This window comes from Bombyx mori, chromosome 19, assembly GCF_030269925.1.
Source record: "Bombyx mori chromosome 19, ASM3026992v2".
NCBI classification, from domain to species: domain Eukaryota; kingdom Metazoa; phylum Arthropoda; class Insecta; order Lepidoptera; family Bombycidae; genus Bombyx; species Bombyx mori.
In genome coordinates, this window is record NC_085125.1 from 4,386,816 (window position 1) to 4,407,204 (window position 20,389).

Consider the following 20,389-nt stretch of genomic DNA (forward strand, 5'->3'; position numbering starts at 1 on the left):
TTACTTAAAGCAATACGTGCTCGAACGACTTCCACCGTGAGGGAGTAAATGGTGAAATGAAATGAAATCGCAAATTTGTATATCGCAATTTCAAACTTTCTTGGAACTGTTCCCTGAGATCAAAGTAGTCGTATGATTGATACAAGAATTTTAATAATTGCGATGGGTAAACTATGTACGTTTCAAATATTTGTGTTGCACGCAATTTTATATATTTATTTATACGTTTAAAAGTCGAAGAAGTGTATATGTTCCCTACAGACCTCGACATTCCGGACCGATTTCGATGAAATTTTCGTAAAATCTTCATCAAATTCTAGCGGGTAGTCAAATTAAGTGTGCTAGCTTCTTCTTTTCACTGTTTCCACCTTATCCCACTAGGCGTGGTCGGCACAGCGAATTTTTCTATTCCATTATATTTTGTCTGCGGTATTTTTCGCACAGTTGGCGAAAGGAAAAAATGGCGTCCCTTGTACTGCGTCCCGACATGACCCTGAACTGATTCTGTGATACCTCACTCTCCTTTCTCATTCTTCTCACTATCACTTTCTCTCAAGCTTTTAAACTATATGACATGAGCTTTATTCGCCTATAATTGTTGCTGAGATGGTAGCGATTGGATTAAATCCAAATTAAAGATCAGCCAACAAAGTCGTCTAGGCTTGATTAGTATGAAAGAACTCTAAAGTGGTAGGACCGATGTGAAATTGATTTAGAAAATTAATGAAAAATCCGTGGAGAAGAGACGTACAGTCGATTCTTTTTATTGGAATTGTCACTTCATATTATTTACAATAGACGGCGAATTAAACTCACCTGGTCATCTGATATAACATAAAACAAATGAACCGTGAGATCGGCGGTCTGGTAAAACTGATACTACATTTTGCAAGTGAGTTTTGTTTTCCGTTTATATTAAACTACGCTATTCCCTATCCGGCTTCGCTAACAATCACACTCTGAATATGTATCAGATGAAACCCGATCAGACTATTGACAAAAAAGTACATGACTATGCTATACTTGAAACAAAGTACAGATGAATAATTGAAATTTTTTATTTAATTTTAACCTTTTTATTGGAATGCAGCGGTTTTACTCTACATACATACTACTACATACTTAAAGTCTGTCGCATGTCTAATTCGCGGGAGATATAGGTAAGGTTAGCAATACCTATCCTTACGGGCTTACTACATGCAAAACCATCAACAAATATTACTTTCTAATACATTACATCAAAGACTAAACGTTCTTAGGATCGTCAATCATTTTATATAAGAATATACCTGTATATTTGAACTTGGTCTTGGCACGAAGCCAAACGTGGATGATTTATAGATGTTCAAAGGCTTCGGAAAATAAAGTTTACCAACGGCCGTGTATATTTCTATGGCTTTGATTCGATTGAGTTCGTTCAGTAATTATTGTAGCTGTAGAAAGTTGGTTTATTCATCTGTATTTATTTTAATTAAGCAAAAGGAAAGTTCCGATTAATGTACAATAATAGTAGAAATTGACTAAAATTCGCTAAATGAGAAACTATTAAAAAAAATTGACAAAGCAATTGTTGTATACCGCAAATGTACAGAAAAACCCTCTTTGAAATACTAGGAAAAATTGGAACTGGTTCAATCGGATTAATTATTTGCGAACAGATTACGAGCGAATAAAAACACAGACATTAATTTTAAACATTTCGTATCTCCGCAATGCTGCAGTGCCGTAGGCGCCCCGACCGCTTATTTATGTGGCCATCGCTTATGGCTGCCTTTGCAAGAACTGTAAGTGTACATAAAGTTGATGATAAAGTGTCATAAATCTTCCTTGATGCGTCAAAAACGTAATTGCAAAGTTTCAGCTCTCACATAGAACATGAACAATAACGAGTTAAAATTCGTATTTTTTTGCCTAAAGGCAACAACTACAACTATTGATATATTATTAATCTGAACTAGAAGTCCCGCAGCAGTCGAAATTCGACTTAGGTAATTAATTGGAATTGTAAGTTTGTACACTATTATGATTGTATTTTATACTTCTATAATCACAAATTTCGCCAAAACTATACTATAAAAAATATTAACAAAGACAAACAATATTTAATCTATTCTCAATTTGACAACAGACGTCGAGAATAAAAGTTTGACAATAAATAGTATGCATGTGTGTGTGCGTCAAATACATGGTATGTAGTGTGTGTAATGTTTTCTTTATTGATTTAATGTATCTGTTATGCATTATTTTAAAAAAATATTAGCATTGTGCACTTCTTCTCTATATTCTCTATAAGTGTGCAAAATTTCATACTCCTCCGTCCGCGCATTTTTCGTAAAAAGGGATACAAAGTTTTTGCTTCACGTATTAATATATAGATAAAGTTTTCACTAATTTATGTCCTCAATAAAAACCTTTATACAAGTTCCAACGTGTCGTGACAACTGTTCTATCTGGAATGTTAAATGTTAAAAACAACTCAACTCTAGTTAATAGTTTTAATTAAACGTTAAATAAATATACATACTAATTAATTAATACCTTAGATGAATTATGTTAATTCAAAAACTACACACTGTAAGCTTGTTATTGTACTATCTGAATCTGAAAATCTGAAAATGAGTTTGTGGTAATACTAGAGCTCTAGTTAAATTGAAAATAATAGAAGGTTTGTGTTAATTGACGTCTGGGAGGGTTAAAGTGAGTAATTAGGGCCTAAGAATTTTCAAAATAATTCAAGTTCATTAATAAGCTTCTAATAACTATTCTTCTCTTTTTTTGAGTCTTTTTTTCACAGAGATACATTGGCTCAAGCTTGTCACGAATATCTCATTGTAAGCTTCAGCATTACCAGATGCACCTTCGAGCCGAATCTTTCTTGTTACATAAGTTTATCACAAAGACATCACGATTGTTGTTGTGAAGGCTTGCAAATGTAGGCTAATTAAAGCTTTTTGCAGTCGACCTCCTCTTGGTTGTTCAAAACGGGTGCTTTCGATTACAGACATATTCAAATTCTGATTTCTAAAGACTCCTATTACTAGTATGTTTTATTATATCCTATTACTATATTATGTAGCATTCAACCGAACTGGTTGGATTATGAGAAAATTTTCCTATTTGCAATCTCAAGTATACTTCTTTGTGTACTTCTTGTTTATATGTTTTTAGACTTTTAAAAATAGCAATTTTACAAGTTGATTACACAAATTTATATAAATGAGGAGTTGAAGCGATAGCTTTAGGTCAGTCTGACTCTGAACGTTGTATTACAAATTCAACACTTGACCGCTCGAAATACTGAATTACTTTTAAAATTAAAAATTCTTGTTTCTCTCTCGCATGTGTGTATCCGATACCTTTAACGAGAAAACTCTCGCTTGAGGCCGGTTTATTTTTAATCAAATTGAAAGTTCTCATCTGTCTTAAATAAATAAACGCTAGAGTGAAAATGATTTACGACGCAATGTTAAATAACTAACTACTTATGATATTTTATTCGTACAATGTACTCGCGTTAGTAACTAATCGGTGGTCTACTATTCGAAGCTTTACTATTTAGCAAAAAACTTTATTGTTGCCTTCATTTGTAAAAACTACGGGAAATTTTAATTTTAATAAAAAAAAAAGCGTTTAAGCTAATAATTCTTTAAAAGTTTATATTTTATAGTTCTGGGATTGTATTCGAATAAATAGTAATTGAAATGCAAAAGATATGGAATGCTAAAAAAAAAGTTTCTTTATTGGATGTAATTAAAATATAGTTAGTTGTTTCAACGTATAAATTGTCTGTGGATATATTTTTTTAATTGTTTTGTGTTTTCATAACTTGAGAAGGCAGCAATAAATTATTAGTTCTATTCTAGCGTATAAAGCGTGGCTTTTCTATGTTGATTGAATATTCGTGAATTTGAATTATTACAAAAAGATATAACCTAACCTAACCTAACCTAACAACATTTAACAAATAACTTAGCATGAAATAACTCGAATCCATAGTGGACGTATTTTAAATCAAGAATTTTATTCGTTTCAAATCCAGCGCCATTCTTTCTGTTACATAATACTTTTTGCAACAAAACGTATTTCGTAAAATGACTGATTTAATTTTTATGTATTAGTTGGATAAGTCGCATCATTTGTCAGTTTTATACATGCTCAATTTAAAAAAAAAAAAATTAAACTAAAATACTCAGAACTGTCATTTTGAAGAATGCGATTTGAATTTTTTTAATTCTTTTATTAAAGATTCTTATTGCATTCTCTCTTTCTCACTCTCTCATTATATATATTATTATACACGAATATTCAATGCATCGTAATAAGCCTCCAAAATCCTCTACACACACATTTTTCGCTCACAAAACTTACTCTCTGGCTTAAAGGTCACGCGGTCTGAAATAAAAATACTATATTATTATTCCTATCATTAAAATATGAAGATAATAATACAATTTTAGAAAAAGAAAAGTTATTATAGTTGGTTGTTTTTAAGCTCGAACTAAAAACAAAGGAAACCCTTCTGGATGGAAGCTAAGTAAAGGTCCATCCATACCTTTATAATATGATAGACATGAACCATATTGTGGCTCTGAACAATGATAGTATTTTTTTTTGGAAAGTGGCCTATTTTATTGTTTAATTTTAATAACATCCAAGATTGTTTTCGTTATTGTTGGTATATTTTTTTTTGCTTAGATTGGAGGAGGAGCACTCGGTCCACAAGTGGTAACCGGAGCCCATACAACATCAACAAGCTGAATGCCATCACCCATTTTGAGATAAAAAAAATTATTGCTTAGATGGTTGGACGAGCTCACAGACCACCTGGTGTTAAGCGGTTACTGGAGCCCATAGACATCTATGACGTAAATGCACCACCCATCTTGAGATATAAGATCTCAGTATAGTTACAACGGCTGCCCCACCCTTCAAACTTAAACGCATTACTGAAATGCTTCACGGCAGAAATAGGCAGGGTGGCGGTGCGATCTCAGAACACGCCCTACCACTAGGCATTACGCAATTTATATTTTTTGCGAGTTTGATTTATATCCCACGATGTTAGTCCTTCGTTGCCGAAGGCATTCGTGAACATCTGGTAAGTACGTATTTGAATATAAACATTTGGTAAATGTCTGCGGAATTCGAACACCGGGTACATTCGCATCGCTTGATACAAATGCACCAGGCATCTTGTCTTTAAGGCCACGGCGACTTGAAAACGATATTAACAAGGTCTTCTGAAACATAAAAATGTATTATAAAAAACGTAGTTTTTGGTACTCCAACTATCTACATAATCTATAGAATACATCTCTAAAACTACTGGTTAAATAAATATATACACTTAATATGTATTTTTTAACTTTACATCCGGAGTATATAATATAAGATTATAAAAACAATTGTCTGTTGAATGTGCAGGGAAATAATTAAAATATTCTAAAACTATTAAGGATTGATTCCTCATCCTATCGAATCCTATCGAACTCAGACAGATTAACAGACATTTTATTAGCCGCTAAATATTAAATTCAAACAAACAATAAAATTCCGATTGCTTAGGAATTATTAGGCAGAACTCGACCGAAGAATTACTATTTATTGAACTTACCTGTATTATTGAAGAGACCCCACAAGTACATGAAACAAATGAGAAAAAAAATTAGACAACTTTATAAATTATATACAATGTGTTGTTTTTGACATCAAATTTAAAAAGTATTTTTATTTCAAACTAGCTGACCCGGCAGACTTCGTAGTGCCTCAATCGATAAATAAAAGACCTAAACTTTTGCATAAAATAAACTTGAAACAAACAAAAGGAATCCGTCCGACGGAGGACACATTAAAGAAAAAACAAAATTGTTATTTTTATTGAATTCTGATCATTTTCATATTTATCTACCTTTTAAACCTTCTCTGGACTTCCATAAATAATTCAAGACCAAAATTAGCCAAATCGGTCCAGCCGTTCTAGAGTTTTAGTGAGACTAACGAACAGCAATTCTTTTTTATATATAACTAGCTGACCCGGCAGACTTTGTAGTCCCTCAATCGATGAATAAAAGACCTAAACTTTTGAATAAAATAAAATTGAAACAAACAAAAGAAATCCGTCCGACGGGGGACACATCAAATGAAAAACAAAATTGTTATTTTTATTTAACTCCGAGCATTTTCATAATAATATTTATCTACCTTTTAAACATTCTCTGGATTTCCACAAATAGTTCAAGACCAAAACACACCAAATCGGTCCAGTCGTTCTCAAGTTTTAGTGAGACTAACGAACAGCAATTCATTTTCATATATATAGAAGAAGAAGATATTGTTTTTATTTGAAACTCCAGTTTACGTTTGTATTTGAACTGCCTTTATCGCTCAATACCAGGAGGATAGTGAGCTCCATTGCATTTTTCAAAAAAACAATCTTCTCGCGTACAACACAATATTACTATTTTCTCGCAGTCCGATTATGTTTCTAAACCTATGAACGTGTGATAAAAATGAGTGTCACTTGAAACTATCTTATTGATATTAAACTAGCGACCCGCTCTGGCTCCGCTCGGGTCTTTAATAAAAATTTCAACGACGTTGTTTTATTTTTTAAAATAAAAGAACACTCATTGCGGCATATGCTGTCCCGACACTTTTTGTAAATAATAATGTGTTCTACAAAGTCGTAGTACATTATTTTATTCTATCATCAATAGTTTTCGCAGGGCACGCGATGTAAAGAATATTTTAGGTAATTTTTTACACATTGGGTTACATTATTGGAGTTTTAGTGAGGATCCCTAATTTTTTTTCAAAACAGATTATAACCTATGTCGCTCGGGAATAGTGTAGCTTCCAAACAGTGAAATAATTTTTCAAATCGGTTCAGTACTTTCGGAGCCTATTCAATACAAACAAACAAACAAATCTTTCCTCTTTATAATATTAGTATAGAGTATAGATTAAATAGCTCTCTAACTGTAGCGTCGACGGTCGTGAGTTCGATTCCCACACGGGGCAAACATAAAGTTGGCTTACTCTTTTTCCGAGTGCTTATTATCTATATATGTATATATATATTTAAACGTATATAAGTATATACGCTAATTTGTTCCCAGTATTCTAATCTATTTAATCTATACATAATTATATGTATATATGTTGAGATCCTCTATTCTAGCCATGAATAATAATTCATGCATCTCGTAGCACTGTTTATCGTAGCAGCCGTGTAGCAGGAGGCGCTACGACCGGCCTGCGCCCATTAGTCGGATTTGATTGCAGTGTCTCAGCTGTAAATTAATACCGGCTATTAGATTTTAGCTGGAACTACTAACGATGAACACAGCTGTATAATGCTCAGATGTTTTTTTCTTTTCTACTTAGACGATCAGGATTCCGAGAGTCCGAAAGCGTGTGTCTAGATTTTTGCCGAAAAATATATGTATTAAAAACACATTACTGGTGGTAGGACCACTTGTGAGTCCGCGCGGATAGGTACCACCGCCCTGCCTATTTCTGCCGTGAAGCAGTAATGCGTTTCGGTTTTGAAGGGTGGGGTAGCCGCTGTAACTATACTGTGACTTTAGAACTTGTATCTCAAGGTGGGTGGCGCATTTACGTTGTGGATGTCCATGGGCTCCAGTATCCACTTAACATCAGGTGGGCTGTGAGATCGTCCACCCATCTAAGCAATAAAAAAATAAATAAAAAAAAAACATATATTTTTCACACGATTCGCGTTCCATACTACATGTGTACGTTCATACAAATAATTTTTCTAAAAATAACTTAAATATATGTAAAAAGCTTAAACTTAACAAGAATTATATGTAAACACGAAAACAAAATTACCAATTTTTCATTTTTGCAGAGCTCGCTACCCATTTTACGATATTCTTTGTAAGAATTCGTGAAGCACAAAAGGTTGAGAACAAAGAAAATAAAATAAGGAAAAAACCAGACCAATTAACTGAGTCGAGCTCACAGCCCACCTGGTGTTAAGTGGTAACTGGAGCCCATAGACATCTACAATGTAAATGCGCCACACACCTTGAGATATAGTTCTAAGGTCTCAGTATAGTCACAACGGCTGCCCCACCCTTCAAACCGAAACGCATTACTGCTTCACGGCAGAAATAGGCAGGGCGGTGGTACCTACCCGTGCGGACTCACAAGAGGTCCTGCCACCAGTAATTACGCAAATTATAATTTTGCGGGTAAATATCAACAAACATTCTAGTATTTCCTTACTTTAAATAGACAAAATTACCAGAACGATTGAAACATTCAGTGCTTTGTAAATGTTAACATGCCATCCTGTTTCTGTTCGATTAACGATTATTTTTATTACGTTTCGGATCCTTGAAATTTGATATTGTGTTTTTTTCCAGGAAATAGGCGCGCCGATGCGGCGCCTAGTTCAAACCCCCTCTTTATTTGTGCCCTTTGTAGGTTTGGTACAATAAGTTAGATGATAGCGTTTTATGATGTTCAAAACATTAAATTAATAAGTTAGTCTAGTCAATGTAGTTTTTTTTTTATTGCCTTTGTAGGCAGACGATCATACGGCCCACCTGATGGTGAGTGGTTACCGTCGCCCATGGACTTCAGCAATGCCAGGGGCAGAGCCAAGCCGCTGCCTACCGTAGATAAATACATTGTAACATAATAAAAATAATAGAACCGACTCGAAAAGTTTATTTGGACTATTCTAATGGCCGTAAATAACACAAAAAGTCAGAAGAAAGCAATACACGCAATTCCCTTTACTTAGATAAAATATGTATGTAAAATATATAGTCTAGTTATTTTGATTTAATAATGAAACTAAAAAACCGATTTTCCTGAAATTTTCATGAGACCAAACTGAAAGTTGTCTTTTATTACAATTTTTTATTTTCCCTTGTAGGCAAATGAGAAAACGGTTCTGCTGATGTTGAGTGGCTACCGTCGCTAATGGACCGTATATAAGCCGTAGTTTTTTTTTAAATTTATTTTAACGAATCTAGATTCTACTACGGCTAGATTCGTTAAAATAAATTTTGTTTTCAGGTATTTCTACTTTAAATTAGTCTACTGTAAAGTTCACGCATTGTCGCTTAGTCACTTTTGCCTTTCAAGCGTTGATATGTATATGTACGCTCAATCCGCTCGCCTCTTTTTTTTTTTTTTTTTTTTTTTTTTTTTTTTTTTTTTTTTTTTTTTTTTTTATTGCTTAGATGAGTGGACGAGCTCACAGCCCACCTGGTGTTAAGTGGTTACTGGAGCCCATAGACATCTACAACGTAAATGCGCCACCCATCTTGAGATATAAGTTCTAAGGTCTCAATTATAGTTACAACGGCTGCCCCGCCCTTCAAACCGAAACGCATTACTGCTTCACGGCAGAAATAGGCAGGGTGGTGGTACCTACCCATGCGGACTCACAAGAGGTCCTACCACCAGTAATTACGCAAATTATAATTTTGCGGGTTTCATTTTTATTACACGATGTTATTCCTTCACCGTGGAAATCAATCGTGAACATCTGTTGAGTACGTATTTCATTAGAAAAATTGGTACCCGCCTGCGGGATTCGAACACCGGTGCATCGCTAGATACGAATGCACCGGACGTCTTATCCGTTAGGCCACGACGACTTCAAACCTCTTATAATTCAGCCTCTTATAACTTGTTAATCGTTTGTCAAATAAACACCCTGTTTCTATGTAAATTAAGATTTTGTGTGTGCGGTAACACCCTCCAAAGTAGTTTTATCTTACTTAATTACTTACTTGTTACACAAATTGTTAGTTATGAAAAAAACATAAGAGGTATAACGAAGAAGCCTGTAGAGACTAGCTGTGTTTAATGCTGGTACTGATAACTTGACTTTAAGGATTATCAAACATTGACCACAGGCGTAGCATGTAACAATAGATGATATTGTTTTTATTATTTGTTTACGGCCATTGATAAACTTAATTTGGTCGAATTTTTAACTAATTTTAGTTATTCTAATGCATAACAAATATTATAATCCTTTTATAAAGTGGTGGTCGGACCAACGTATGAATTTTGCAAGAATTCAAAATCTCCTCGCGGCTGTCATCCGAGTGTCTTCGCAGAGTCCTTGAATAATTCGGTCACATTGCACGGAAGGATGGTAGCCATCTTGAGAGGTTCATCGTGACTTGTAAGGTAGATGGGAAAAGACCTCGGGGGCGCAGCCCAATACGTTGGTCCGACCAGATCCGCACCGCTCTTGATACCACGTTTCACAACGCCCTCCACACCGCCAGAGACAAGAATAGATGGAGAAAGATAGTGCGTGCGAAGGTGATACAAAAGGGCGGTTACGACCCTCAGCAGTGAGGAATACGACGTAAGGAGGATAAAGTGGTGGTGGTTGTGGGAACTGAAAAGAGGTTTAAATACTATTTTTGGAAACGTCCGACAACTTATGTGATATGGTTTCCGTTTTATTTCTCAACACTCGCAAACCGGGGCCGTGTGTATATCAACCACTACGCTATTTTTTTCCGTGGTTGTCGTAAAAAGCGGTTCAGGGGTTAATTAAGCGGGGATGTTTTTTTAGAATTATACCAGCAACAAGAATGATCAATCGGTAGGGTGGTGGAGTATTGGAAACCCATACGTATGCCACAATCCTTCCATTTCCTTCCTGGTGAAGGAGATGTCGAACAATATATCTAATCGACACTTGGTGGAAGGAGGATGATGGTATTAAAGTTTTGAAGTCTGTGGACTTCAGTAGCTCCTTAAGTGCTAAGTAAGCCGTGAGCTTGTCCGCCTAGCTTGTGTAATAAAGTAAAAGTAAGCTATTCCTTGTTACAATTGAAAAGAAGGCAACGACAGCCTCGTTAAAATCAGCTAATCCGATATTTACCCTCCTGAGAACCTAAATGTAAGGTTAGCAGACATATGTATAACAAGTTAACATTTATTCTTACCACTCAAATTAATTAGCTAATGAGGCATAAAAGTAATTTTATAAAATTTCTTTGGTTATTGTGTGGTAGCCCGGGATTTTATGACTTTCAACTGAATAAACTTGTAAGTGAGTAAATTTTTGCGTTTTATATTTCATTAATAGTTATTTATAAGTTGTTTTTTTTATTAGTAGTAAATTTTTGTGTTGACTCTACTTTATTGTTTTTTTTGTGGTGATGTGGGCTTCCCTGTTTCGATTTCTCCTGATGTGAAAAATAATGAAGTTACGGTCTAGTAAAATTTTGGGTCACTAAGGTGCAGTTCCGAACCCCGCAGCAAACAATAGCCCGCAAATGCACACCGCAAGCGACAATTGGTATGGAAAACAACCACTTGGGGCCATTTTTTTTCCTACCTATGCTGATAGCCTTGAGAGGCTATTTCAGCTTCACCCTAACGTGTTTAGGTGAGCTCACGGGGCTCAAACCGGAGTGTTGCTGGCAAGAGCAGTGCTTCGCAGAATCTACCACCGGATCGGAAACATGACCCATTGTGAAGATCCAGCGAGAAACTCAGTGGGCTGTGTCTATGGGTTAATTCGCTCGTCGAGCCCTTCGTCGCAAGCGACGGGTTCGACGAGGACGGTGATCGGTGCTTGTGGTGCCTAAAAGCACCGTTAATGGATCGGGAGGAACCGCAATGACATGTTAATGGGGCCGTGTTGCTTGACTGTTGCAGTTGCAATTGAACGTACTGCCCGTACAGCATTCTGCCGTCGGGCTTGGAATCACACCTTAACCCAGTAAGCCGTCACAAAGTAGAGAAAAACAAAGGCAGACACCCAATTTGCAAGTCAATTTACAAAACAAAGAATATTAAGCTTCGAACAAAAGAGGATATTATGAATAATGGTTCTCGAATGACAGAACATATTAAAGCACAACAAATTTAACTTGGTCCCCTTCGATTTCTTCGCCGCGAATGATATGAGAAAAAACAGGAGGTTAGAGGGTATCACGATTCTTTACGGGGGTGTCTTATTAAAATGAATGACGTAGATTTTGCTACGCATGCGCCGTTGTCGTAGCAACAAGTGTCTCTGATAGTCATAGGGATGTTGAAGGTTGCTTTTGTATGGGTAGAGTAGATTAGATTTTATTTGAATTGGGTGGCAGAGTGACGTCACGAATTGATTACTATGAGCGATAAATTGATATTAGCAAGATCGATCTTGTTACATTAAAATCGGTCTGGCCTTTGTGTCCTCCTTTCAATACTTTCTATTTTACATTGAAATAATTATTTCTAGGATATTTGTTAATTTATTACATTTATAGATTAATAACTAGGGCTCATATGTTCTAAGAGGTTACAGTTTATCATTTTTCATATTATACGTGAACGCCGTCACATCGAAATCTCAATTGCCCAACGGCCGTATCATCCTTCAAATCGTTTGCTACTTACACAACTACTTGAAGACAGAAGAAAAGTAAATTATAATATCAGCAATGCCTCGCTGAGGCCTGTCATCGCTCGCTTAGTTGGTCCACTGAAAACAGCGTTGGCCACCAAGTGATTCAATTGATGGACCAATAATTGGGCAAACACTCGTTGGTTTTGATTAAATTTGCGAAATCGTTTACATGCGCATGGTCATCGTATATATTGTTACGCGCTGGGGTTCGGGATAACTAAAAAATCTACCGAAGCACAAGCTAACACTGTATTAGCACTTAGAACACTTAAAACTTCTCAATTCACTTCTTCCGCTTCGCTTCAGGTGATCCGTTCGCTGTTTCGCTTCGAGTAGTTCCGATTAGTAACTAACTGCGTGTCATCTCTAGAACTATCGAGAATATTCCACACATTTCTAGTATTGTGTTTCCGCTATCTGACAATAGATGGCGTTGTAGTTCTCGAGCGTTATAGGTGCTACTAAATCCTTCTATATTCGTTCGACTATTCGGCGATAGATGGCGTTACTCTTACCGGCGTAACAATATCTTATTTTGAAAGTATTATTAGACACCCTTACATAGTATTCGATGCATTGTTAATAAAAACACTTTTTGGAGTCTTTGGGAGACAACTAAAAAATAGGTTTCAGGGAAGAGTTCACCGCAACAATACTCGTAAAGTCTTTGAGATGAACAACATTTCTATATCTTTGCTTCCTAATTAGGATTTTGATATTTTAACGCTCGCTTGAAAGCGGCAGCCCTCTTAGAAAGGTAATTTTATCAGTGAACGAGATATCTTTCTTGTAACATCACCGCTAATGTACATACAACAAACTCTCTTACGGGTTGTTAATGAAGGCGCCTGCCACCGGCCGACTTTTACCGCTAATTAAAATTGGTCTTAATTAGATCTTTCATCTTGTGAGTGGTGGTTGGAAACAACCAAATACACCAAATGCAGAATTCGTTTTTTTAAAGTGTTGCGTGGGCTTGAAGTCGTCGTGGCCTAGAGATTCGATGTTCTCATATTAAGCAATGACTAAACCGGTGTTAAAATCTGACAGACTGATGATATTAATTTTTTATAGGGAAACACGTACTTCTCGCGTCCGAACACGACAAACGAAATGAAAGCGCGCCATCTAGTGGGGGTGAGCCGCAACTACTCGTCAAACGTCTGCTCAGTTCGGGTGGTGTGCTTTGGCAGAGTCGAGATGTCATTGCTCGAGTAGAATCGAGACACATTCGCGATACTTTAGGATAAATATTTTTTCTCTATGGAAACTAGCGATATCTTGTAGCGGATGCCCCTAAGCTTATATGTTGTTAAAGTTATGACATTTCATTATTGTATAACTAAACTCAGCAAATAAAAAAAAATATAAACCATACAAGTCTTTATTTATAGAAAAATTGATAAAATTTTATCAATTTGTGGTTTCTGAAAGTTTACAAGATCATTCATTAAAATAAAATATAGGATAGGCAATATCTTACTGCCATCTACAGGAGCAATGAGAAACTAATCGAAGCGAAGCTATCTTGTGGCCGACGCCCGTAAACATTTTTGATGAGTGCTGGAGTTGTTTATCTATAACCAATTTATGTGTATTATCTATAATCTGACTTAGAAAGAGTGAGGACGTTTGGAATTGTCATCGTTTCCTGCTGCCCAATCTCTTTGCACGTTTGTCCACTCTACGATATAGATACTAATATTTCGTATGTCGTAAAATAAAAATCAAAACTGCCAAATCCAGGAATTAGCTTAATTAATTGTGGCTATTGTAACACCCTGTATTGTAAGAGCACGCGGGTAGGTAGTGCCATTTTTTTTCTATCGCAAAGCTGTTATAATGCGTTATAATGTGTGAAAGTAGGAACAGCCTAGAGCGTTAAAAAACTCGCACTAAACACAGTGATGTTGCAAGGTGTGGCAATAAGCAAGTAAGCAATATGGTTTTTGATAACCAATTAAAAACAAATAGATCTTAAGTTCGTTCGTAACAAAAAGAGTAGTTCAGCTACGTTAAGCTTCGCTACAACTAAACGTGTATTTAACCTGAGAGATTTAGGTTGATAGGTAGATACGAGAACCTTTGAGTTAAGATTTCTGCTTGAAGTATATGTAAAAACAGAAGGCGACTGCACGAAGTGGGGATGATAGGAACTAAGCGAAATTACTCAATGGATAAGTGAGAGTCTTTAATACAAAATACTTGGCGAGAATTTATAATAATTATAATAAAATTAAAAGTAATTTTACGATTTAATCTCATGTTTTTTTATTGTTAATTTATTATTTGCGACGATTCGAATATTTCATAGTTTTCTTGGTCACGAACGACATGGGTTTTTTTATTGTTAAGATTTGGGGACGAGCTCACGGCTCACCTGGTAACTATTCAGTGGAGTCCATAGACATTCTAAAATTATACAAGTAGATGTGAAAGATCAATAAATGATTTTCTTGCCTCGTGTTTTTATCAAAGTAAGTCCTGTTTTTTTGAGACAGACATCTCAAGATGTCAGACGAAGCACTAAAATAAAACAAAGTAATGAGATTTTCTCTCCTCCGAATATAATTCTCGTTTTCAGCTGAAAGATGGTGCAGATTTTGTTTGCAACGAAAACAAACCAAGAGGGAAATGTTTTAAAACGGAATGATAAGCTCAGTGGATGCATTGGATGATAAGTTCTATTGTTGTTTGAGGGACATTTTAAGAACCCTCTTTCATTACAAAAGTAAAAGTAAAATCCAAGTTTAAAAAAAAATTAATTTTTAACTAAAAGTTTAAAAGTCGTTATTTTAAAACGAATTGTGTTTATTTTAAACGCGCATTTTCAGAAAATATTAAATAAATAAGCATCTAAACATTTAACAATCTAAAAACGTAAATTTAATCACATTTTCTTTGTGGCATTCCAAAATTTTGAAGTGTTGTTAGTTTCATTACTCACATGCAGAGTTTATCGTAAATAATCGCGAAAAACTAATTCGTCGTTTAAAAAAAACCGTCCAATCCAAAGATGACACATTGACACATGATTATAATTGTAATTTTGAAAGAAAATAAATAAATAAAGAATGTATTAATTGACATTGCTCTAAAGAAATAAAACTGTGACAGGCATGCCTTAATTTAAGCAAAAAGCCGACTAACGTGCGTTTAATTATTCAGGAAATTTCGCCTTTTCATGGCGACAGGCGAGGCGTCACTGACAAATCGAGCTTTGAGATAAGCTGGTGTCGCGATAGAGCGCTTTCGGGATAACACTGGAACTAACTTTACGGGTTGCGACGTATTTTCCATAAAAAAAAAAAACTCAGTGAGATATCGACCTAATGATTGCAATGACTATGAAAGCAACGAACCAAAATATTATTATCTCCTGATTTCTCTTTGTAAATCTGCCATCGAATCTAGAGTTTAACATTTTTCATATAATCTATATGTATAAAAATTAATTGCTGTTCGTTAGTCTCGCTAAAACTCCAGAACGGCTGTACCAATTTGGCAAATTTGTCTTGAATTATTTGTGTTAGTCCATAGAAGGTTTAAAAGGTAGATAAATATGAAAATGCTCGGAATTAAATAAAAATAACTATTTTGTTTTTCCTTAGGTGTGTCCTCCGTCGGACGGATTCCTTTTGGTTGTTTTAAGTTTATTTTATACAAAAGTTCAGGTCTTTTATTTGTCGATTGAGTCTGCCGGGTCAGCTAGTTCGTAATAAAATATTCTGTTTAATCTTAATTGAATTTGTAGTAGTAAAAATGAGACGAAAAGGTCCTACTTTCCTACAGAACAGACGGAATGATGTGGAAATGAGGTGTTCATTCTTGATCGTTTTGTTTTTCTTCTGTACTTTTTAAAGAAAGCACATGTGGTCTGTTATTTACTACCACATTAGCGGGTTTAGATTAGATTACTAGTGGTAGGACCTCTTGTGAGTCCGCACGGGTAGGTACCACCCTGCCTATTTCAGCCGTGAAGCAGTAATGCGTTTCGGTTTGAAGGGTGGGGCAGCCGTTGTAACTATACTGAGACCTTAGAACGTATATCTTAAGGTGGGTGTGCGCATTTACGTTGTAGATGTCTATGGCCTCCAGTAACCACTTAAGACCAGGTGGGCTGTGAGCTCGTCCACCCATCTAAGCAATAAAAAAAGATTAGATACCTTTAATCCAGAAAAAAGTATCTTATCCAGAGTAACATAATTTCTTAAGTATGACAATATTTATTGTTTCTAAATTGCGCTTCACACTACATATGGACTTTAAATGCAAGCATTTTAAACTTACGTTTTAATTTTAACTAAACCATAAACAAACAGCCTTACGGCAATACCGACTGGAGAAAAATCTAACCTTCTATTCTTTGAGAAGTCAATAATAAATTCGTTCACAAAGGAAAACGATCTGCTTCCAAGTAAACGATCCCCACTTTAAATATGTCCCGATTCGGAGACAATTTACTGAGCAAACGCCAATGAAATCGGCAACTGTCGCTTCTTAAAGCAATCAACATATATTTTTACGCTCCCAAATTCAATAAAGCCGATAGTATTTTATTACAACGCTTTCGGGGCTCGCTTATACAGTTGAATATAAAGGTTACGGAGAGAGACAGATGTTACCTGAGATTTCGTGGGTCGCGGAGATGATTAAAATAATATACGGTTAAATTTGGCGTTTAATGGTGAGAATCTTTTTTATTGCTTAGCTGGGTCATTGATCCTACAATCTATCTAAAGTTCAGCGGTTATAATTTTTTTTCCTACCTCTGCTGATAGCTTTGAGAGGCTATTTCAGCTTCTCTTTGACGTGTAGGTGAGCTCACGGGGCTCAAACCGGGAGTGTTGCCAACACTGGCCCTAGCAAGAGTAGTGCTTCGCAGAATCTACCACCGGATCGGAAACGCGACCTACTAAGGAGATCCGGCGAGAACTCAGTAGGCTATGGTTACTGAAGCCCATATTAATCATAAAATGTCGCCACCCACCTTGAAACATGAGTTCTAAGTTTCAGTTTTCTGGTACAACGGCGGTCCGCCATTTAAATCGAAACGCATTACTGCTTCACAGCAGAATTAGGCAGGGTGGTGGTGACAACTCGTGTTGACTAACAATACTCTCTACCACCAGTAGTTACGCAATTTTTTGTCGTGTTTGATTTTTATTACGCGATGTTTTACCTTCACCGTGTTATACATTCGTAATTTTTTTTTATTTTTTTTATCACTTAGATTGGTGGACGAGCTCACAGCTCACCTGATGTTAAGTGGTTACTGGAGCCCATGGACATCTACGATGTAAATACGCCACCCACCTTGAGATATAAGTTCTAAGATCTCAGTGTACTTACAACGGCTGCCCCACCCTTTAAACCGAAACGCATTACTGCTTCACGGCAGAAATGGTGGTGGTACCTACCCGCGCGGACTCACAAGAGGTCCTACCACCAGTTAAATTTTTTATATTTTTATACGTTTTTTATACTTCTTAAATTAGAATAGTATGGCATCGGTAGTCGCATTTTTCGATACGAGTACCTACACCAATTTTTTTAGGCCACGACTACGTCCTATTCACCTGATCGAGAAATACTTCTAAAGTATTTGAGTCACGAAGACTATAATTTTACCGGTACCACCACACTAAATGACCAAGAAATAACAAACCTCTATTTAGACTTAAATAAAGTTGAAATTCCGAGATTCATTCGCCATTCCGTAGTCCAACGAAATCATTGTGTATACAAATCTTAATTAAAAGCCATTTCGACTATAACGAGCCGGTAACATAATTCTCCGCCTTTATATAGTTCCTCGACTTGAAATCATAGATTATTCAAGAATCAGTTTTGTTTTAGATTTTTTAATTTGTTCAAGTACTCGTCGCTCAAGTGCAAGTTTTTTTTTTATTACTTAGATGGGTGGACGAGCTCACAGCCCACCTGGTGTTAAGTGGTTACTGGAGCCCATGGACATCTACAACGTAAATGCGCCACCCACCTTGGGATATAAGCTCTAAGATCACAGTATAGTTTTGAAAACCGAAGCCGGTTTGAAAACCGAAACGCATTACTGCTTCACGGCCGAAATAGACAGGGCCCTACCCGCGCGGACTCACAAGAGGTCCTACCTACCACCAGTAAAAAGAACTGTCGGCACCAGAACACGCAATACATTTTAATCGTGACATTGAAAATATGAATCTGTTATTATTGGCTGCAACGTGAATATACGAGTATTTTTTATATTATTAGGAATTTATTTTCCATTTTCATTTTGTTTACACTTTGTTATTCTTTCATGTTTGGACACATTCAGGAACATGGATTAAGTACGTTTTGCATTAGAGAAATTGGTACTTGTTTGCGGGATTTGAACATCGGCATAGCCGCATTGCTTAATACATCTAACCCGGCCATTTAATCTTTTAAGCCACGACGACTACGACTTTCTTGTGAAAAAATCGGTTGTCTGTAAAGTCGGTTTACTGACGACGTTGAACGTGACAACGTCATAAGAAAATACTGATGGAATGGTTTCATTTTTCAAAAGAAAATTTTAATTTTATTTGTTTGATAGATATTTTTTATGGACAATTGACACCACATTCACTTCACTGAACTTCATACTTGAAGAAAACCGGTAAATGTATTATTGTATAGCAGCTGTCCACGCGGATGCATCGCTCACTGAAGTACGAGAGAGACAGATGTCGAACGCTGCCGAACGCGGAAGCCGATTGTGCCTCTTTGTCGCTCGTTGCGCGCTCTTGCTTGCACTTCAAGCCTTAAATGGAACGCCTCAATGAGTCATGTTTTTTCGTGCTTGCAGCCGGCTCCATCGAATTATAATAAGACGTTATCACATCAAAAAACAACAGCTATTTCGGGGTACCGTCAAATTATAACAGCTCCGTAATAATAAAATTCAGGACGTAATTAAAATTCAATTTTTGTTAAAAATAATTTTTAGCGCGTCCCCATCCGCGTTAGGCCATGCCACGTTTGACGCTCGTCCGGTCGCAACCGGCGTAACTCCTGTGTAAATAAACCAATTAATCACGTAAACGGGTTCATAATTTACTTCAACGATTGAGCTCGAACAAACAGTGTCGCCATTGCCGCAGCTTATACGGAGTATCCTATGTTCTGTGACAGTTATCATGTACCTAGGTATTTATTAGGTAACATGCGCGGTGCATCTAATGATTCGACTATGTTGTTTTTCAAATTTAACAATAAGTAATAATTCGAACGAAGTTCCTTATGGGACGATGCGGAGGGGTACCCTAACCGGGAAAAAACGTCCGTAACGTAAGATTTTTATTAGTAATACACACAGTGTACGACTTAACTTTGTAATAACGTACAAAAAATAACATATTTTTATTATATATTTTTTTATAAATCATATGAATAAAATAAAGTTGATAACTTTGTAAAGTAGTTTTTTTTATCAATAAAAAAATCATAATAAAAATGTATACCCGAATAATTATTTTCTTTATACCTCGAATAGAACGTAAAATTAATATTTTTATAATAAGAAACTTTGTTCCTATCCGGTGTCCCACGACACCACACATCTTTTTTGTTTAAGATACGGCCTATTGGCGTCGAAAAGACAAAGCAAACATTTCTTTCAATGTCATTTCCTAAACGTGTGGCGTTCAAAATGAAAAAAAAATGAAACATGGCCGTTGTTCAAATCAGAACGGACTACGTTTTTCCGGTTGAGTTTCATTGCCTGTGATGTGTGCGTTTAAAACACGGTAGGTTTTGGTACGCGTTCAATGTGAAATGTTTATGAACAAAGTGAAATGAGCCATAAATGAAACTCTAGCCGGGTAAGCGGAAAGCCGCTGGCACCGAGAGCGTCGTGAGCTGCCAATTACTGACGTCCGCCGGTTTGAACCGGTTTTTTACTTTTCATTCATGAAGTTTAAATGCGAAAATGGCGGTGTATTCAGCATTTAC

The 20,389-nt window shown here is 36.0% G+C and overlaps 2 protein-coding genes across 3 annotated transcripts in view; both read right to left on the reverse strand.

The window, feature by feature from the left end:
* LOC692988 (aldehyde dehydrogenase) overlaps nucleotides 1–20,389 on the reverse strand; it is a 423,296-nt gene that overhangs the window by 205,843 nt on the left and 197,064 nt on the right. The gene's annotated exons all lie outside the window — the stretch shown is intronic.
* Nucleotides 1–20,389, reverse strand: part of LOC101735492 (receptor-type tyrosine-protein phosphatase kappa) — a 161,277-nt gene that overhangs the window by 41,175 nt on the left and 99,713 nt on the right. Inside the window, exon 3 of the mRNA XM_012696572.4 lies at nucleotides 4,369–4,392. Coding sequence (XP_012552026.2) covers nucleotides 4,369–4,392 — 24 coding nt within the window. The remainder of the gene's footprint in view (nucleotides 1–4,368; nucleotides 4,393–20,389) is intronic.